Raw genomic sequence first — 22,575 nt, 5'->3', positions numbered from 1 at the left:
TACAAGAAAGGAAACTTACAAACTTTAAACCAGTAATTTAAGGAATTACTGGAACAGCTTGCTCATGAATACTTGTGCTCTTTGCTGACAAATATTATACATTAGAGGCAAACAGACATGGAAGAGAAAATAACACTCCATATTTAAGATTGTAGACATAAGGTGGGGGCAAAATGAGAAAGTTACCTTTCAAATCCATCATTAGAAGGTACACATGCCTTACTTAGAAAAGCTGCTTTTTAATTGTTCTTTTTGGGTCAGAAGGCCTTCTAGTAGTCAGCAAACATAGAGTTGAGGAAATTGGCCATGGCAGGAGATTGTGAGAATCTAGTTGGTTATTGGCAGCGTCACGCATATGAGTTGGACAATCACTTACCAAGATGTTGGAGACGATTTAAACATTAGATGGAAGACTGGCTTTGCCAACTTTTAGGGTCCTTCTCAATCTTAAGTTTCTGTGATTTTTAAGGCCTGCTTCTCTGTATTGTGAATACTGCTTGGTTGTAGGCAACCACCCATAATCTTTCCGAGCTACCTGATAAGACTTAAAAATCATATGGCTGGGTCCTATTACCATCTCACCAAAGCAGAATGTTTCCAAATGATGTGAAAATCAAATAAGGGAAAGCTAGGAGACATCCCTTCTTTCTTGCAGGCACTACCTCTGATGTGGCACAAATGAAAAAGTAAATGTTAATTGTCTCTGAAGATGGATTTGCATTTGTTGATAATGACTACATGTAAACTGAGTTGTATTCTTTCTGATTTTTCTCCTACTGTTTTCCTCCTTCTATATTTCATTTCCTCATTGCTTGTGACTAGAGTAATCATAGACTATCCTTCTAGCACCTGCCTTCCAAATAAAGCAGTATTTCATCATCTAGTGATGCTCACTGTTGACATTCGCCATGATGGAATTACCACAGTAAATAATCTTTCACCCAAATTAACTGAATCCTTTTATGAATGTCTGATAAAATTTGCTTCCCAGAAAAGAAAGGAACCACTATTTTTAGTGTCCCACTAAAATTTAAAATGTAAGTTAGTGGAAAAAATATTTTACAGCTAAATATTCAGTTGAATTTCATCAACTGAATAATTTCCTTGAGCTCTTGTGCCATTGTTTACATATATATGATTTTATTTTCATTCTTTATCATTCAACTTTGAATTCCAATGGAAAATGAATACTCTTTCACATTATCATTGGAACTTTAAAAAATGTTTGTGAAAAGAGGATACAAACAGTGCCTACTCTGTGAACCTAAAAAAAAAAAAAAAAGCCCACTTAAAGGCAGCTGTGGCAATTCACAGACCTCCATTTAGCTATGACAAGTGATTTAGAAAGTGGAACAATGCTTAGCAGCAACTTGAGACAAAATGTAAAGGCAAAAACTGATTTAATTTCTAAAGAGATAGTATGTCCCTTTTAGAGAAAAGGATTAACTTCTAAAAGAATGAACTTCTTATGCATGAAAAGAGATAAATTCTAATAATGGGCTAGCCTGTTAGAACCTGCTCCTCTTGAGCGGGACAAAAACATGCACAACAATGCTACAGCACAAACCTCTGAATAGAAACCCTTGTGAGGAAAACATGTCTTTTCATTAACGAATAAAATATTCCTCTACCCTTCTTAAAGGTTTGCCTGTTTTAATTTAACAGAAAAAGTCGTAGTTCTGTGGTGAATATGAAGCATAATAACTGAGTTTGGTTAAAGGGGGCTTGAAACATACTATCAGAATGGGATAAAATAGGTTGAAGCTGAATATTCCAAACCCTTGTCCAATAATATATATAACAAGAATGGACGTAACTGAAAAGCTCCACAATCTATTCTTTGCTCTATAGTTGAACACTAGAGAAAGCACATCTTGGAAGAAAGCATGGGCAATAAAAGAAAGATAGGTACACAGCAGAATCAATGATGACTAAAGAATGAAAATCAGCCTTGAGAGACCTCCCTCTTCTCAGTCAGCTTGTTGCCTGAAATTCTTCCTATTGGGACTCATTCCTTTAAGCTTCTGAATGGTATTTTAGATTCAAGAGCTACCTACAAAAATGCACTTATGCTCAGAGAGGGTAAATCCTAAAATTATTAGCAACAAACATATCAGCAGGGATTATAACCATCTGTTCTCAATCCTAGAACTGAACACAGAATTGCCTAAAGGAGGAAGTATCTTGCAGGTGGAGGGAAAGGGAATGTCTGAAGGGGAGAGGGAAGGAGCCAAAGACAAACCGAGTCTGCTTCAGTAAAAAGAGTCTTGCTCTGGCTGACGAGCCCAGCAGGGATGGGGTGGGGGTGAGGGGGCGAGGACCAAAGAACATGAATGGAACCAATGCAAATTTCATAGGAAGACTGCATTTTAGTACACTGTATGGTAGTCATGTGTTTATATGCCTGTCTCCACTAGATTGTAAGCTTTTGCAGGGAAGAAACCGTGGCTTAAATTTCTTTCAAGTCCCAGTAACTGGCATTAATAAGTTTTCAATCAATATGTGTTAATTTTTTTTTCATCCAGCCAATATATTTTCAGTGGGGCATTGAGAATCTTAATTATTGAGTTAGTTCCATTTAGAAAACTTCCCAAGAAAGCAGGGTGCTAATTATGCATTCAAAGTGGGAATGGGACACTTTTAATTGTTTGTCACAGAGCAGGATTTTAGGCAGAGTGGGACTGAAAGACATTCAGCTTTGTCCAGAGTGCTTCTGGGCAAAGCATATTGGTAAATATGACGTTATGTACAGTGGTCATATATAGTTCCCTGGGGGAGCTACCATAAGCACAAGGAACATGAGGAGGGAAATGGGAATAGTAAAGATGATGATGAATAGTAACAGTAATAGTACCTGCTAGTATTGATTAGCACTTACTATATACCAGGCACTGTTGGAAGGTATTTTATAAATATTAATTCATTGGATTTACACAAGAACCCTATAAGGGAGGTATAATTATTGCTGCCATTTCACAAATGAGGAAACTGAAGCCCAGAGAGTTTTAAGTAATTTGCCCAAGGTCACAAAGACAATACATGATGGAGCTATTTTAATTCTAGCAATCTGACTCCAGATTCACCACCCTAACCCTTAAACTATATTATTATAAGACCTTGGGAAACAGCACTTTTTTCTTTTCTTTTCTTTTTCTTTTTTGGCCATCTGGCTGTATATGGAGTTCCTGGGCCAGGGATCTGATCTGAGCCACAGTTGTGACCTTCACTGCAAGTGTGGCAACACTGAATCGTTTAACCCACTGTGCTTTGGGTCGAAGATCACACCTGTGTCCTGGCACTGCAGAGATGGTGTCCATCCTGTTGTGACACAGCAGGTGCTCTGGGAAGTAGGATTTTTGAGGGATTTATTTTGACCAAATTTCTTTCGTATGTTACCTAAATAAAATTGGTACGTTTCAAACCAGTTTGTCCTTGAAGAGCTCTTTGGGACAAAGATTGGTTTGGACTCAAAGTGAGCCATTTCAAGGGTATTCTTTTTTTTTTTTTTTAAATTAAAGTATAGTTGATTTACGGTGTTGTGAAGGGTAGTCTGTTCTTGAGTGCATTATTTGTCTTGTTCCTCTGGGAGAAGTCTAGCAGTTTTGGAGGTGGGTGAATATAGAAAGCTTGGCTCCCATTTCCCACACCTGGCATGAATACATTCAGGGCATGTACAGGTAGAAAATACTTTTAGATTCTCATCAGTTCAATGTAAAATCTGTCTGTACACTGAAAATTCTGATGCCTCCTAGGGGAATTTCTGGGCCACTGCAAGTGTTAGCAGGTCTTATCAGAAATGCCCCTGCGTAAATTTGACAATGGAGACAAATGGATCTAAATGAATTCTAATGAAAGATTTGCTCTTTGTGAAAAGCCTTCCTTTTGTTATTTGCTCTCCCTATTAGATATTTTTGGGTTAGGCAGTAATATCATGTAGTGTGATGGCTTTTATAGTTAGTTTTAATTTAGGTTATCAAGAATGGTGAGAACACTGTGCAGACCTAAAGCTTCAGGTCAATTTTTTTTTTGTCTTTTTGTCTTTTTGTTGTTGTTGTTGTTGCTATTTCTTGGGCCGCTCCCACGGCATATGGAGGTTCCCAGGCTAGGAGTCTAATCGGAGCTGTAGCCACCAGCCTACGCCAGAGCCACAGCAACTCGGGATCCGAGCCACGTCTGCAACCTACACCACAGCTCACGGCAACGCCGGATCCTTAACCCACTGAGCAAGGGCAGGGACCGAACCCGCAACCTCATGGTTCCTAGTCGGATTCGTTAACCACTGCGCCACGACGGGAACTCCCTCAGGTCAATTTTTAGATTCAGGTTGCTAGCTTATTTCCATTTTTTCACATACACAACTTTGAACTCCCCAAAGCTTTGACTTATATATCTGAATAGCAGGTTTTTTTTCTGTGCCATTGTGCATACTATTTATCATAAGACATCAGGAGTTGAAAGATTATTTAGAAGCATGAATCCACATATGGAAAATTTCCAAATGCTACCAAATCTGTGTACTCCAAATTGTGGACATTTGAGTCCAAGATTGCTTTAAGATGTGTTTCAACAGACCTTTGTTTTGAAGTATTACAGCTAGAACTATGAACTAAAGTCAAGTTTTGTGGTTTATCTTTCAACGTATATCATAGCCCTTTCTGCGATGATTGGTCAAAACCAAAACAAAACAAAGCAAAAACAAACTCTCCAAACCCACCCATCTGCAGAAAGGAAGACAAACTGCTCAGGGCAGAGAGAAACATTTGGGGCCTTTCAATAAATTTCAAAACACTTTTGAGTTAAAAAATATTGTTAATAAAGTAAGTTCATTTAAAAAGCCAAGTGAAAGAAGCTTTTAAAATATTCCCATTGTTTGAAAATGTACCATTAAAAAAAATAGAATGTACTGTTAACAATGTTTTTTTGTAACTGAGCCCTTTAGTTTAATTTTTGTGTTCTTAAGTAAATTTTAAGTAGGATCCTCTCTTCCCTTTCAGAGTGATGATTTCCTAGAATAAAGAAAATCTGTTTTCTTTGTGAGTCCAGGGATAGGGACTACTTTTATTTATAACAGTGGGCTCAAAAGGTTCAAATATAGCATCTTTTGGGAAACCGTAATATCAGAAAACTTTCCTTGCATATTTCCTTAATTAACAAAGTCTAATATTCTTTTTGTTGGGTAAAATTACGATAGACTTTGAAATACCCTCCCACCAAAAAAAAAAAGGAAAAAAGACTAAGTATTCCGGCTAGCATACTTTTCTGGGTTATCTCTGCCTTTTTTTTTTTTTAATGGAAGCATAGTTGATTTACAAAGTCGTCTTAGTTTCAGGTGTACAGCAAACTATATACATATATATCTGAACTATATTATTATAATATATATTATATACCTGTATCACTTTGTATATATGAATGTACATATATAAACCAAGAGAAAAACACAGTTTGAAAAGATACATGCACCCCAATGTTCATAGCACTATTTACAATAGCCGAGACATGGAAGCAACCTAAATGCCCACCAACAGAGGAATGGATAAAAAAGAGGTGGTACATGTACAGAACGGAACATTACTTGGTCATAAAAAAGAACGAAATAATGCCATTGGCAGCAACACGGATGGACCTAAAAATTATCATACAAAGTGAAGTAAGTCAGAGAAAGACAAGTATCATATGAGATCACTAATAAGTGTTACCTAATAAAATAATACAAAAGGACTTATTCACGAAACAGAAACAGACTCAAAGATTCTGAAACCAAACTCACGGTATATCCCAGGAGTGGAATTTCAGGCTTATACGGCAATTCTATTTTTAGCTTTTTAAGAAACCTCCATGCTGTTTTCCATAGCAAGGGTATCAATTCACATTCCCACCAACAGAGCAGGAGGGTTCCCTTTTCTCCACTCCCTCTCCAGCGTTTATTATCTATAGACTTTTTGATGATGGCCATTCTGACTGGTGTGAGGTGATACCTCATTATACTTTTGATTTGCATTTCTCTAGTAATTAGTGATGTTGAGCATCTTTCCGTATGCCCGTTGGCTATATGTATGTCTTCTTTAGAGAAATGTCTTTTTAGGTCTTCTGCTCATATCTGCATTTTATTATCACTGATTTATTTTACAACTCTGTATGTTGTAGAAAATTAATAATAGTGCAAATAATTCTTGTCCATAGAAATGTAAATCAGTTGTGTCTGGCAGTGCAATTGATCATTGTCCTTCATACTGACCTTTTTGTGCCTCTTTGTTTTGTTTGTTTGTTTGTTTGTTTTTGTCTTTTTGCCTTTTCTGGGGCTGCTCCCGCGGCATATAGAGGTTCCCAGGCTAGGGGTCCAATCAAATCTACACCATGTCTAGCCTACACCACAGCTCACAGCAACCACCACAGCTCACAGCAACGCCAGATCCTTGACCCACTGAGCGATGCCAGGGATTGAACCCGCAACCTCATGGTTCTTAGTTTCGTTAACCACTGAGCCATGACAGGAACTGCCATTTTTTTATTTTTTATTTTTTCCTCTTTGTAAATATATTTGTTTGCCTATGTACATGTGGTTCTTTGAATTTTGCTTTGAAGCAGTTGTAAGGTCTTACTGGTCCTTCATTAATTACTGAGTTAAGTAAAATTGTTTATTTTTACCTGTGTGAGAGTCATGACTTTATGCTTTAAAAATGTATCCTTTAACACTGCCATTTCTTGTTCTCCATATATTACCTGAAGTTCTTCTATCTAGATTACTTGAGGATATACTGCTAAAAATGGAGTTTCAACATGCTTTATATACCTCAATGAGTTTTGAATGTCTCATATCTTTATCAGATTAATTCTACTAGCTTCATTTGTTCAGTATCATCAGGCACTTTATCTTTCCTGTGGGGACTGTAATAAATATTTCTGCCATAAAAGTGCAAATAGCATTAAACTACGAAGTATGATGCCCGGGAAACTTATAAAGATCACATGTAGATAAGATCATATTATTACCAATTGGTGTGATTTTGTTTCTGTTATTACTTCATTACATAGAACTATTTCTTATTTGCTTTTTGTGTCTAATGAATTTTAAGAATTATTTCTGACTACTGGGCTTTTAAAAATAATGTCTGTCCAACAGATATATTTATTTGGATAAATCCTACAGGTGAATAGTTAAGTTATATGCATAATTTAGTTTCTGATTTGCATGTGTACAATGGCAATAAAGTAAGGCATTCTGATTTTAAGGCATTTATTTCAGTATATCTAAGGAATTGCCTCATAATATCAAATTAGCTCCTTTTCTATCACAGCTACTATTTCTTCAAGATGGAGAGGAAGATAAATATCATGAGAGTCTTGCTGCAGTTTTTGTTGATAGGCAGGCTTTGACTTTTCTATGACACTATATAAGAAACTATCTTAGTATAGTTTCTTAGTATACAGCTAAAGCATGTGAAATTTCATTCTTAGTATGCAGATAAAGCGTGTAAAATTTCTTTCAAGCCAAACTGCTACCCGGTTACTGTGTTGAGTTACTGGGACAGTTGCTGCAGAACCATTTGACCCTCTCCATCTCTGCTCTTCTTTTGATCTCAGTTAAGTCTTGTTTTCATGAGCTCACTTTGCACTTGTCTTTTTATATTTAAACTTTTCCAAGGTCACAATACAAATCAGTGGCAAAACAGGGAACAGAACTCCCCAGAGAGTCCTAAAATATTAGAGGCTCCATCTTGGAACAGTGATGTCATCAGGAAGATTTTTTTTCCTTCCCACAAACACCTAAAGTAACTTCTTATGATAAAAAGAAAAGAGAGAGAAAGAGGGATCATATCAATTTCAATTTTTAGTACCTATTTAATTTGAATAATTTTAGAAAGAAATAGCCAAAAAGTGAAATTAACAATATATAACTTCTGTGCTATTAAAACTATTAACACAACTATCAGACAAGAACGTAAGAAACTAAGTGAAAGCAAAAATTAGAACTCATTTTGTAGGCAATTTATCTGTCAAACAGCATTTGATACGAGAATGAAGGAAGGTCCTATCGGGTTTTGTTCAATGCCTTTTAGGATTTAGGTGGGTTTTTATAATCAGTTGGGGACCAGGTAAATTCTATTAGAAATGCTGTGGGAGATAATTATTAAGTACTTTTCACCCCATTGACGTTCACTTGTTCAGTGTGTTTACATAGCTTCTGGTTATTTTAAAGGAAAATTCCTTGTCACGAACTATTTTGCATTCTCTCACAAAGTTTTTTTTTTTTTTAATTCATTCTTACATTTCCCACTGTTCTCCTTTTTTTGACAGTTCTGTTAACTGTCACTCAGTAGTCTCTACAGTGCAGAGGGTGTTACAGAAGTTGAGTTGTTTAAGATAAATTAGCCCCTGATTGTAGTACATGAAGCCAGTTGCTACGGCATGTTTTCTTCCATAGTTTTTTGTTGTCAAATTAATTCATTTGAATGCTTCTTTTCATATTAGAAAATTGCTTGTTTCCTGGTGAATCTTGTAAAGCATAGTCTTTATTATTGAGTATTATCATGTGAAAGATCAAGATGGAAATACTGGCTTACTAAAAACTTACATTTCTTTGGAAACTATCAGAATGCAGATTTATTGCCAAATCTGTGTTCATTTGTATATGTTCAGAAACAACAGTCACAGTTATTGAAAGAATTGGTTTTCTTCAATGCCCATACATCCAAAGCTATTGCTTTTAAAACAGTCAGCTTAATGACTGGAACTTGTAAAGAAATATATTCATTTTGTAAAATTCATTTATAACCAGCCATGGGTTTGTTTGTTTTTTAGCTATTGATTGTTTCTTATTGAGATTATATTCATACAGAATAAAATTCATTATTTTAATAATTTTAAAGCATACAATTTAGTAGGTTTTAGTATATTCAAAAATTTGTGCAGTCATTGCTATCATCTAATTCCAGGGCATTTCCATCACCCCAAAAAGAAAACTTGTGCCAATTAAGCAGTCACTTCCCCTTTTTCCCTGAGCTCCAACTCCTGGCAACCACCAACCTACTTTGTCTTTATGAATTTGCATTTTCTGGACATTTCATATGAAAAGAATAATATGTGTCCTTGTGTCTGGCTTCTCAGCATAATGTTTTCAAGGTTCATTCATGTTGTAGCATATATCAGTACTATATTCCTTTTTTAAATTTTTTGAAAATTAAAGTGTATTTACAATGTTGTATCAATTTCTGCTGTACAGCAAAGTGACCCAGTCATACATATATATATACATTTTTTTCTCATATTATCTCCCATCATGTTCTATCACAAGATACTGGATATAGTTCCTATGGTTGGAGGATACTCCCCACTGGATGGATATATACCACATTTTGTTTATTCATTCATCAGTTGTCGAATACTGGGTTGTTTCCACTTTTTGGCTACTACGAATAATGCTGCTATACATATTCATGTACAGATTTTATGTAGGGATTTTATGTAGGCATATGTTTTCAGTTCACTTGGGCAGAAACTGAGGAATAGAACTGCAGAATCATACGTATAATCTATGTTGAACTTTTTGAGCACCTGCCAGACTATAGCAGCAGCACCATTTGACATCCCCACCAGCAATGTATGAGGCTCCCAGTTTCTCTACATCCTCGTCAATACTTGCTATTATCTCTTTTTGGTTACAGTCATTCTAGTGGATGCGAAGCAGTATCTCATTGTGGTTCTGATTTGCATTTCCCTGATGACTAAGGATGTCAAGCATCTTTTCATGTGCTTGTTAGCCATTTGCATATCTTCTCTGGAAAAATATCTATTTAAACCTTTGCCCATTTTTCCCTTTTTTTTTTTGTCTTTTGTCTTTTCAGGGCTGAACTCTTGGCATATGGAGGTTCCCAGGTTAGGGCTCTAATTGGAGCTACAGCTGCCAGCCTACACTACAGCCACAGCAACGCCAGATCTGAGCCTCGTCTGTGACCTACACCATAGGTCACAGCAACACCAGATCCTTAACCCACTGATCGAGGCCAGGAATCGAACCTGCAACCTCATGGTTCCAAGTTGGGTTGGTTTCCGCTGTGCCAGACAGAAACTCCACCTTTGCCCATTTTCAATTGAGTTCTTTTCTTAGCATTATGTGGATGAATGTGACATAAAGAGAACAAATTTTGGAATTAAATGCATAGGGTTTCCAATACTTGTTCTCAATAATCTTGAGTAAGTTCCTTAATAACAAGACATAGTTTCTTGGAGTTCCTGTCGTGGCTCAGTGGTTAACAAATCTGACTAGGAACTCTGAGGTTGTGGGCTCGATCCCTGGCCTTGCTCAGTGGGTTAAGGATCCAGTGTTGCCGTGAGCTGTGGTGTAGGTTGTAGATTCGGCTCGGATCCCGAGTTGCTGTGGCTCTTGTGTAGGCTGGTGGCTATGGCTCCGATTCAGCCCTAGCCTGGGAATCTCCATATGCCGCGGGAGCGGCCCAAAGAAATAGCAAAAAGACAAAAACAAAACAAACAAAAAAAACAAGACATAGTTTCTTATCCATAAAATAAATATAATAGTAGGGCTCCATGTATTTGAAGATTAAAAGAGAAAATGTATGTAGATGTTTGACACAATCAATCAAGAACAATCAAAATTACTGATTTTTTTTTTTTTTTGGTCTTTTTAGGGCTGCACCTGCGGCATATGGAGGTTCCCAGGCTAGGGGTCTAATTGGTGCTGTAGCCTCTGGCGTACACCACAGTCGCAGCATCACCAGATCTGAGCTGCATCTGCAACCTACACCATAGCTCATGGCAACACCGGATCCTTAACCCACTGAGCGAGATCAGGGATCGAAACCACAACCTCAGGTGCCTAGTCAGATTCATTTCAGCTGTGCCACGATGGGAACTCCCAAGAACAATCATAATGACTGATATTTTTAACACGAATATCTGAAATGGATCTCTTATTTTTTAAATGCTATTGATTAATTCATTCATATATTGACCCAAGATTTTTTGAACCCATTATATGTTAGACATTACGACTATTCTAGCATTTGTCACTAAGGAGTTAGATAGTTTACTAGGTAGGGAAAGCTGGATATGTAATCAAATAATACAGTGAGGTAAATATTGTAGTAGTAAGAACAGAGGACTCTTGGAGGCCTAAGAAATGACTGGGGTTTTGTATCAAGGCCACTAATAATCTATTTGTTTGACAAAATAGGCTGTAATTCTTTTCTTTGCATGTTAGTGAAATTAAGTGGCAAAGTGTAATCCTACAGAGTTAAATTACTTTTATTACCTTAGAAAATTGAATTAAATTATGAATGAGAATTAGAAGATAAATATACTACAGCTAAAATCTTTAGCCTCTATTCAGCACATAGAAATACTAGGATCCCATGTTCCCTTTAATTTTAATGCCTACCAGGGCCTTATCTGGGAAACAATGAAACTGCTGCCCTTCAGGAATTCTGAAAGCTGACTGAGCTAACTAAATTACATGCTTGGCACTGGTGCCCTCAGACATGCAAAAATAAAAGGCCAAGGACACTTGATCAGTGTTTACTTTTACAAAATTCATAGTTATCTATATTATACAAAATATTTCATAGTGGAAAAAAGTAATAACGTTTCCATTTCCATATACAATATAGTGTAGTTTTTGAAGCCATAATTTTGTTTTTTCTTTCTATCTAAAGAGCTAGAGAGAAAAGTTAAAAAGATATCAGAATTTCATATGATTAAAAAATCTTATTGTGAATTAACAAATATTATACTCTTTCTGTATTCCCACACATGTACTATTTTATTTCATTAAACATTTCTATTGCTAAGAAATAATATGACTGTAGTTCCAACTATAGTAGTAAGGTTTTGAACACCAAGATTAAAAGACCTGTTTTCCTCACTATTTGAAATGATTGCGAGTTTTCTGTCAACAGCTGTTGTCTTGTGGAATTATAATATATATGTGTGTGTGTGTGTGTGTGTGTGTGTGTGTATTTTAAACTTATGTATCTGGTGTGATAACTGAAAGTCGCCTCATAAGAGGGAATAGGACTTAAATTACAACTTATCTTCTTTTGAATGTAATTGTTTTAAAACAAATTCAAGTACATTTCCAGCTCTTGCAAAGTTGGCAAGACACAAATGAAATACCACAGAGATACGAATCCTGGGGTTGTGAACCAGAAGTTAGATATCTGTAACCTCAGCTTTTCTTTTTCCATGTAGCTGTCCCCTCCATTCTCTCCATTGTATTAGCAATTAAACAGGGAAACTAGGCTTTCCAGACCCAGAGATCTGACTCTCGGCTCCCAACTATTCTATAGGATGGATCCCCAAATGCTACTGAACTGAAAAGGAATTATTCACAAGAAAATGTGCAAAGTGAGATATGCCTTGACTATCTGAGGAGTATTTTACAGTAAGAAAAATGTCAAACTTAAGCTGTTGCTTCCCAATTTATAGAACTAGCAACTTAAGCCTGTTAAAGTTATTTTTGTACATTTACAGGGCCTGAATTTTTACCTAAATCTCTATGTGATTCACTTTCTGCAAAGCATATTCATAAAAAGTTAAATGTACAAATATTATACTATTTGAAGAATCAACCTTACCTTCCTATTGGCTTATTTTTTACTTTCAGAGATGTCTGCTCTCACACATTAACATTTTAGCTTTCCGATGTTTTTATCCTCTAACTTCTCTGTGAAGTAGTCAAAGGCCTACACACTAATACTTAAATGTTCTAGGGGACTTCTTGTAAAGAACCACACAGGTAATCCCTTTCTTGAGTGCAAAAACTATTTTGTAATGCCTCCAGTTCTGACATCTGGTGATTTCCTAATCATCAAAGAAAAAGAGTCATCTCAGGCAACTCTGCCATTGAAAGAGAGTGTGTCTTACTGTTTAGAGGGAAAGTAAGGCTAGATTCATTGGAAGTCTTATAGTCAAAACACTAACAATTTCCAGGAACACATTTTACTGACTTGCGCTTCTACTAGGAAACTCAAGATAGTAAATGGAGTATAAAAAACATTCTGTACACCTTCTATGGTATCTGCAGTTTCTCATTGCCAGGGGGCTGCTGGCAAAGCTATATACTAACATAGGAACATTGAAATAAGAACATTAAGATGTTGAAATGAATTGAGGATAGTCTCACACTAACTGTATCAAGTTGACAGTTTCTATTTTGTTAATATTAGAAATACAACGTTGCACCCCCTTTGGTGAGAGGATTACCCATTCCTCCAGGTCTAGTGTGACAAATGGAAGCATTAGGATTGCTGCTGTCTTTTGTTTGCAGTGAAAATGATTGAGGGCTAGAGATGAAGTAAAGAAATCCTACTTCTTAATACAACCGAAGATACTCATCAAAGATGATTCATCCCCCCAAAAGACAGTCACTTCTAAATTATTTTCTTTGTAGATTTCCCAAACTTACTGCTTTTTCTCTTTCTTTCTTCCCTTTGGGCCCTTGTGGTAATGACTAGAAGAGAATCAATGATAATTACTTGTTCAACATTAAAATGTAGATGACTTAGACAGATTACCTATCCTTATAAAAATAGTCTTTTTTTTTTTTTTTTTTTGCTTTTTAGGGCCGAACTTGCGGCATATGGGGGTTCCCGGGCTACGGGTCCAATCAGAGCTATAGCTGCCAGCCTGCGCCACAACCACAGCAACATGGGATCCAAGCCGCGGCTGCAACCTACACCAAAGCTCACGGCAACGCCAGGTCCTTGACGCACTGAGTGAGGCCAAGGATCAAACCTGCAACCTCATGGTACCTAGATAGATTTGTTTCCACTGCGCCACGATGTGAACTCCAAAAATAGTTTGGTTTTTTTTTTTGTTTTTTTCCATTATAGCTGGTTTACAGTGTTCTGTCAGTTTTCTACTGTACAGCATGGTGACCCAGTCACACATACAGGTATACATTCTTTTTTCTCACGTTATCATGATCCATCATAAGTGACTAGACAGTTCCCAGTACTGCACAGCAGGACCTCATTGCTAATCCATTCCAAAGGCAATACTCCTCATCTATTAACTCCAAGCTCCCAATCTATCCCACTCCCTCCCCCTCCCACTTGGCAACCACAAGTCTATTCTCCAAGTTCATGATTTTCTTTTCTTTTCTTTTCTTTCCTTTCCTTTCCTTTCCGTTCCTTTCCTTTCCTTTCCTTTCCTTTTCTTTTCTAATACCATACATTAGATTCCAGACAAAAACAGTCTTTTTAATGAGAGTTTTTTTTTCTTGGTAGCATATTGTGGGTGGAGGCGGGGTACAGTAGCAGAAACTCTGAATGTGAGTAATTGCTTCTATCACTGTGACTACAAGCAAGTAAATTAATCTCTCTGTACTACAGTTTCCCTTGTCTGCAGAATAGAAGCAAAAATACTTATCTTCTAGGGTTGTAGTAAGGATCAAGTGAAATAATGCATGGAAAAGGGCTTTATAAAATGTAAAGCAGTGAACCTCTCTGGTGGTGGGAATAGTCTTTGCTCTCTTGTGTCTTCACTTAGATTCCATGATCCATGATGCTAATTGCTCCTCTGATCCCACCCTCACCTCTCCTGCCCTTCCGTCCTTCCTCCCCTCTTTTTCACCCTATTCTTGGCATAATATCAACCCTATATAGATTAAGTTTTTACTAGCACAACAACAACAAGAAGAGAATGGGCTTTGGTGTCTGATGATGCATTTAACTTGAACTCTACTCTTCACTGACTTTTGGGAAGTCCGTTAACATTCCCAAGCTTCACTTTGTCATCTATGAAAGAAAGTGATAATGATACTTCATCCAGTTGTTGTGAAGATTAAATTCAGTAACACTTGTAGCATGACAGTTCAAGCCCTGGCACCCCATAAGCATTCAATAAGTGGTAAATACTAGTTGTAGTATTTATAATCCATCATAATTACTTTTTCTCTGCTAAGAAGACTTGACACTAATTTACAGATGTTCATTTCCAAATACACATGGATGACCGCTATAAAAAATAGTTTAAAATTCCAATTTAATAATCTTATTTAATAACTTTACTGATTGTTTTTAAACCTTTGTACTTTTCCTTAATACCTTGAAGATCCAAGAGCCTTCTAATTATTACATTCACAGTACAGTAAAGAATTTTTAGGAGTGCCTGCTGTGGCACAGCAGAAACGAATCCGACTAGGAACCATGAGGTTGCAGGTTCGACCCCTGGCCTCGCTTAGTACGTTAAGGATCCGGTGTGCTGCCATGAGCTGTGGTGTAGGTCGCAGACGCAGCTTGGATTTGGCGTTGCTGTGGTTCTGGCATAAGTCGGCGGCTACAGCTCAAATTGCACCCCTAGCCCAGGCACTTCCATGGGTGGGTGCGCCTCAAAAGACAAAAGACAAAAAAAAAAGAATTTTTAAAAAGAAGAGAGAAACTATGGTCTTAAATCCATCCTGAATTTTCCTAACACAACTTCTGAAGAGACGGTCTTTTTTCTGTTGTATAGTCTTGCCTCCTTTGTTGTAGATAAGTTGACCATAGGTGTGTGGGCAAAAGAATGAAATTAGAACACTATCATACACAAAAATAAACTCAAAACAGATTTAGAGACCTAAATGTAAGACCTGATACTATAAATCCTGTAGAGAAAAGCACAGGCAGAACAACTCTCTGACATAAACTGCAGTAATATCTTCTCAGATTCACCTCCTAGAGTAATGAAAATAAAAAGAGAAATAAACAAATGGGCCTAATTAAACTTAAAAGTTTTTGCATAGCAAGGAAACCGAGGCAACGCCAGATCCTTACCCACTGAGCAAGGCCAGGGATCGAATCCGTTCTCATGGATTTTAGTCAGACTTGTTTCCGCTGAGCCACAATGGGAACTCCTCCAAACTCTTATATAGCTTAAGAAACAGCTTAACTTCCCTAATTCTCTATCATCAGCCATCAAAAAGTCTAGCCCATAAAGCCAGATTTCATTAGTTAATTTTTCATCCTCACAACATTAGCTGCAGTGATTTGGCAGTTTATGAAGCAGCAGCTCTCAAACTTCAGCAAGCACTGGAATCACCTGAGGGCTTGTTAAACACAGATTCCTGGGCCCCATCTCTAGAATTTCTGATTCAGTGAAACTGGAGTATAGCCTGAAAATCTGCAATTATAACAAGTACCCAGGTAATCCTAATTCTGCTGGTGCAGAGACCACACTTTGACAATGACTGTTATAAAGAAAAACTGCTAAAGGAAGTCAGATTTATACACACATACCTACGACAAGCTGACTAGTAAAAGAACAGTCTCTCAAGAGGCTACCTTCCATTGTGAAGGCACAGTTTATGAATACGGTTACTTACAGCTGCATATGTATAATGAATGGTGTTCACAGAGACACAAATGTGGGAGGACAATTGACCTCATGACTATGTTCTGAATGAGGCAAAAGACTAAGCTTTTAATAGGCAGTTCGCCCAGCTAAGCAATCATAGGGATAAGAATATCATATTTGGAAGAGGCAACCATGTCCAAATTTAATACCAACTCTTTATAATCCAGAAAAATTATACATAAAATAAAATGCACCTAAGCTTAGGGAAGGGAAAAAGCTGAAACCAGAACCAGTCACATTTCCAGTTATAAGCCTCTGTGGGTCCAAGTGCTTATGGCTTTGGTTTTTGTTTTGTTTTGTTTTGTTTTTAGAGAGAGTAGAGACAGCAAGGATTCTCATGGAACCGGCTCCCTGGAAGCCATCATGGCATTGGCCACTTATCTGTTTCTTACTGGTTACTGAGCCCTAGCTCCATGTTTGACTTGGTCTTGCTTGGTTTTGTTAAGTGCAATAGTTTCAGCACTGGGGGCTACCATCATTACTGCAGAAGTTAAAATCAGTATGAAAGCTGGGGAGCAGGATGTCATAAGTATTATTTTAAGAAGAAATTGTTTCCAATTTCAAAGGAGCCTGAGATTAGTAGGGAAATGAGGTTTCCATCTCATAAATTCTTCTAGGATGGGGACTTCTCATTCTAACATCATTTTGAAATGGAAAAACACTTACTGTATAATCCCCCTTACTTGCTCTTTTTTAAGCTGGTAGTTATCTATTTTTGGATGGGGGAGAGGGTCTACAGTAACTTTATTGAAACCAGGCTGCAATAAGTCTACATAATTAGAGCAGATAGAGGTTATCTTCCTAAAGGGAGAAGCCTGAGCCCAGCTATTAGCACACAAAGGTTAAAAAGCAAAGCCCAGGGAATTCGCTTTCCTGGTACAGCCCTGCATTGCCTAACTCATGATATGCAACGAGTGACTGCGCAACCATGTTGAGTGAAAGTATGAGGTTCAACTGGGCAGAGGCAACCTCCTGACAGGAGACAAAGAATCACTGAAGAAGATGCTGAAATAAAGTGCAGTTACCTACTCTCCGCTACACCTTGCTGAAAGAGGTGAGGGTGTGGGATGAGCAGTAAGTGATATTTTTCATTCTTCAAGTAGGCAAATCCTGACAGGGTGATGCTGATGATCAGTCAAGTAGTAGAACAGAAGGAAAATCTAGGCTAGGTACAGTTCTTTTCAAGGAGAAGAACAGCAGCGATAAGGGGAAAGAGGACAGTTGAAATGCCTGCAAGCTTTAAAAAGGAGTCTTCTTTCTTTTTTCTTGTATAAGCCAGGAAAACAGCATCTTTTCTTTTCCTTACTGCAGTGGCAGCAGACTCAATGGTTTTCATAGAACACGATTTCTATAATATGATCCGTCAATGAGGCTGCTCAATCATGGGAGGACGAACGGGCTGGCCGTTAATGTTAGAACTTGGTCTTCTCATGAAGCCTCCAAAATGAGCTCTTTCTCATGCTGGATCCACAGAGGAACCCCCGACACCATCAGGCGCTTCAGTTGAAGCTTCTGCAATAGTACAGTGGAGTGATTGGCAGGTTTGGCGTAGGGGTGGGGGCTCTGACTTTCTCGCACACATAAACTCTTTCAGAAAAGCTGGAAACATAAGGATGAGGGAGAGTGTAGTTTAGAGCCACACAGTGCCAGCCACGACATGTTCTTTTCTGAGAAGCACAAGGCTGAGTGTTAAGCACCGTGGCTGAAAAAGATGGTTTGCTTACCACCATCTTCCCTCCCTCATCCTCCATGTGAGTCTCACAACTGCAGAAACTGAAGACAGGAGGGTTGTCCCTGTTCCCTCTCATCAGGGAAGTCACTTGGTGACCTGGTAGATGTCATGAGTAAGGTAACCCCAGTTGTCCAAGATGTGCCCTGCTACAGAGATGCGGCTGACCTTTGTCATGTGGATGGAGACCTCCTTGGTCAGCCACTCCACCTGTTCGGGCTTTATCCCTGAGAAACAAAACATGCTGTTTTGATCAGGGACGTGCTGCCGACTGTGGGAGAAGTCTTCCTTCTTGAGGTTGGAAACAGGCTGAATCCAAATGCTAATAACACAAGCCATGGCTTTCACTTCTTGCAACCATTGTTTTTATAAATCTAGGCTGGTCAGAATGGTCAAGGCAAACAGGGCTCCACAGAGAAAAGATAGGATGGATCAAGATCTTCAAATGCGACTCCACCCTTTTAGCTTTATCAGCAACTTTGCAGGACCGCAGTGAAGGCTCCCCCATGCTTACCATGTAAGCCCATGTTCTCGGCATAGGATTAGCAGAGACAAACATTAATGCCCTCTTTAATGAAGTGGTACACAGCCCAGATGTTCTTGTTACCATCACCACTGGCAAAGCCTTGGTAGGCTGACAGAAGATTGTATAGGATAGTTGGAATCTAATACTTTTGCCATCAGCAGACTAGATCAGAGAGGTGCACTGGGGTGGCTCTGTTTTGCTGCTGGTACTGATAACTTCTTGCTTCATTTCATTCATAATGATCTTGCCCTCCAAGTCCCAGATCTTGATGTTGGGGTCTATGGTTGGGGCTGAAGCACAAGGAATTGATGATGTCCCCACTGTCTAGCTTATAAAGGTCCTTGCTTTTGTTGAAGCTCCACAGCATGGCCTGGCCATCCTTGCCTTCAGAAGCACAGAGGGATCCATCTGGAGAGATAATCACAGCGTTCAGAAAGCCCAAGCGGCTGGTATGGCTGGTCTTCAGTTTGCAGTTTGCCAGGTTCCATACTTTGACCTGCTCGTCCCAGGCACAGGAGATGATGATGGAATTGCTGCTACTGGATGAGAAGCAGATGCAAGACACCCACTCCCAGTGGCTTCACCCTGTACAGTGTATTTGCATACAGGCATCCAGAGTATATAATAAAAACTTCTAGAATGTTCTCTTCAGCCTTAGAAAGTGTTGCTCACTCTTTGAAAGTTTACACTGTGAGGATTTACTTTTTAAAAAAAGAGATTATTACTTTTAAGTGCATACTCATGAATGTTTTATAAGTCTCTTGAGGCTCTGGTAATTTAGTTTGGTTGATCAGAACCATTCAGGTGGTCTCCTAGGTCATGAGACTAATCAAATATGGTTTATTCTGGGCCATATTATGGGGGCCTCCAGGCTTGTCTGTCCTTTTTCTCAGGACTCTACCCTGAAATGATCCTATAACGCTTGGATTATAAGAGTCAGGGGAGGAAGCAAAAGACGATGTGGGCTGTTAGAACAAAGTACCATAGACTGGGTGGATTATAAACAATAGAAATTTCTTTCTCACAGTTTTAGAGGCTGGAAGTCTGAGATCAGAGTGTCAGGATGGTCAGGTACTAATGCAAGCCTTCTTCCAGGCTGCAGACTGCAGATTGCTCATTATGTCCTCGTATGGCAGAAAGAGAGCTGGCTGTCTAGCCTCTTCTTTTAAGAGCACTAATCCCATTCACAAGGGCAGCACTCTCATGACCTAATTACTTCCCAAAGGCTCCACCTGCATATACCATTGCATTGGGATTAGGGTTTCAACATGCAAATTTAGGGCTGGGGACACAGACATTCAGTCCATTGCAGCCTGTAGGCTCTCACTAATGCACTTAAATATAATGGCAGAAATGTTAGAGCATCTTATACAAACCTTCTTGTTTATCGCCTAGTTGGTTGACACGTCTCTAGAATTTTCTATTTGAATGATACCTGAACCAAATCAATTTAGGTATAACAAATTAGTCCGTCCTTTATTTGAAACAACATTGGTCAAAAATCCATTGAGTAGAAACTACTCAATGTTTGTTTAATGAATATTATACTTTCTTCAACTTGGGAGCCCCAGCTTCACTTCCAGAAGTAATAGCATTATTTCTATTTTTATTACTTCCTACTGCTGTCCATTTTAGTTACCCAAGTGCTGCCCTGCACCCCATCATCTCAGCCTAATTAACACAGGCCTCATGGCTAATTGGTTCATGGTCCCTCATGGCCCTATCCCTTATCAGGGCTGGGAGAGAGAAGACAGATGTGGAAGTCTACTCTTTTTTTTTTTTTTAAGGACTGAACCTGCGGCATACAAAAATTCCCAGGCTGGGGTCAAACTGGAGCTGTGGCTGCCGGTCTACACCACAGCAACACCAGGTCTGAGCCGTGTCTGTGACCTACACCACAGCTTGCAGCAATGCCAAATCCTTAATCCACTGAGTGAGGCCAGGGATAGAACCCCCATCCTTACTGATACCAGTTGGGCTCTTAACCTGCTGAGACACACAACAAGAACTCCAGAAGTCTACTCCTTTTTTTTTTTTTTTGTCTTTTCTCGGGCGGCACCTGCGGCATATGGAGGTTCCCAGGCTAGGGGTGGAATCGGAGCTGTAGCTGCCAGCCTACACCACGGCCACAGCAACGCCAGATCCAAGCCGCGTCTGCGACCTACACCACAGCTCATGGCAACGCCAGATCGTTAACCCATTGAACAAGGGCAGGGATTGAACCTGCAACCTCATGGTTCCTGGTCGGATTCGTTAACCCACTGCGCCACGATGGGAACTCCCAGAAGTCTACTCTTAAGATAAGGAAGTGAGGATACTCTGAGAGCTTTTAAATTTTATTTATTTACTTTTGGTTTGGTTTTTTCAGAATATCATAGCAAAATATAAAATTAAAGAATTAGAGTGCCCTCTTAAGTTGCCTAATCGCCATTCATAGCTCTGGATGCATCCCAACAGGGTTCTTGCTATCTGAGCCGCTTTGTAGCTTTTTTGGAAGATGAGGTGATGACAATAATTTTCATCATCTTCCTATTCCTATGCTGCTATCATTCAACCAAACACCTACCAAATACCTTCTTCTGTCTCAGGTAACTCACTAGGTCCTGAGGATACGAAGATCACATAGTCCCTGTCCTCAGGGAGGTCGTGATCTCCTGGGAGATGCAAACAAGTACAAGTTGAGAGGAAAGCACAATGTGAAGAAATGAGCATTTAACTCTGTCTTGGGATGAGAGGCCACTCTTCACAGAGGAGAATCATCAGTGATTCTGCTGGCTGGCCAGCAAAAGACACTGGGTATTAAACTGAGGTTCTTGTTTTTTCCACCTTCAAATCTACTCAACAATAGTACCCATTTACCGTCAAAGTTGGTCTCTATGCGATAATGCCAACCTTTCCTACTGCTCACCTTACACTTTATATCTGACGGTCACAGTGCTAAAAACTGGCATGGATGTTTTCCAAGGAACCTCGTTATCAGGCTTGACTATAATTCTACAATGAAGATTAAAGAACAAGCTAACAGGCCCTTTTTAGGATGGGCATGGAGTCAGAGGAGTGAATCAGCAGCAAAAGAAACAAGGAGCGCTGTGTGAGCGCAGACCCACGTGAAGGGAACTGGGACGGCCTCAGGATTTGTTTTTCATCAGCGGGGACTTGTTCTACATACCACGTGGAATGCTCCAGGGGCCTTGACAGGTTTGAAGCCATCAACGGGTACGCACTGGTCAGCATGGCCGTTACAGAAGCAGCTGCCCTTGACAATGAAATCATAGATTGCATAGTGTGTAAAATGTTGAGGCTTTGCATTCGGGTCATTTCTCTGACAGGGACAAGACTGTCGTTTTAGCAGCTGCACACGGAGGTTGGTGATCTTGAGCTGCTCCTGTGCTTTGGCACTGTAAGGGTCCTCCACGTCATACGGTGGTGACAGAGCTCTGAAAATAACCTGTAAAGAGAAAGAAAATGTTGCGCACATATAAGACTGTGTGCAAACCCTCAACTCTTGGCCCCATATGGTCCTGGTTTGATTTATACATTTCGTCATCTACAAATGACAAGATAGCAAGAGTTTTTAAACCTTGTTCACATCTGGGGAAGAGCTTGCCCTGTAATTCCAAGGAACAAATGTTGTTTGGATGTAGAAGAAGTACAATTTATTGAGTAACCAGCAGAAACCTGTCTCTTTGGATGAAGGCAGCCATACAAAGATCTTTGGGGAAGAACATTCTTGGGCAGAAGAAACAGCCAGTTTAAAGGCCCTGAAGTGGATTCAAACTTGGCTTAATTCAAGGGAGAACCAGGCCAGCGTGACTGGCGTCAGGGAAGAAGGGGGAGTGTTTGGAGAAGAGGACAGAGCCCGTGTTTGACAGATCATGAGTAGAGAGCCCTTTAAAGGCCATGGTAGGGTTACTCTAACTGTAGCTGGAAGGAGAAGCCACTGGAAGGTAATAGGCAGAGAAGTGATGAT

The 22,575-nt window shown here is 39.0% G+C and overlaps 1 protein-coding gene and 1 pseudogene across 3 annotated transcripts in view; both read right to left on the bottom strand.

Annotated features, from left to right (window-relative positions):
• The window catches only part of NTN4 (netrin 4), a 112,902-nt gene that overhangs the window by 49,612 nt on the left and 40,715 nt on the right, over window positions 1-22,575 (bottom strand). For all 3 annotated transcript variants that reach the window (XM_047788243.1, XM_047788245.1, XM_047788244.1), the window contains exon 3: window positions 21,775-22,053. In XM_047788243.1, the coding sequence (XP_047644199.1) occupies window positions 21,775-22,053 (279 nt within the window). The remainder of the gene's footprint in view (window positions 1-21,774; window positions 22,054-22,575) is intronic.
• On the bottom strand, window positions 16,633-20,386 carry LOC125131520 (receptor of activated protein C kinase 1-like; annotated as a pseudogene).

Source organism: Phacochoerus africanus, chromosome 7 (genome assembly GCF_016906955.1).
Source record: "Phacochoerus africanus isolate WHEZ1 chromosome 7, ROS_Pafr_v1, whole genome shotgun sequence".
Classification (NCBI taxonomy): domain Eukaryota; kingdom Metazoa; phylum Chordata; class Mammalia; order Artiodactyla; family Suidae; genus Phacochoerus; species Phacochoerus africanus.
Note: the sequence above shows the minus strand (reverse complement) of the source record. Positions and strands in the feature narration are given on the sequence as shown.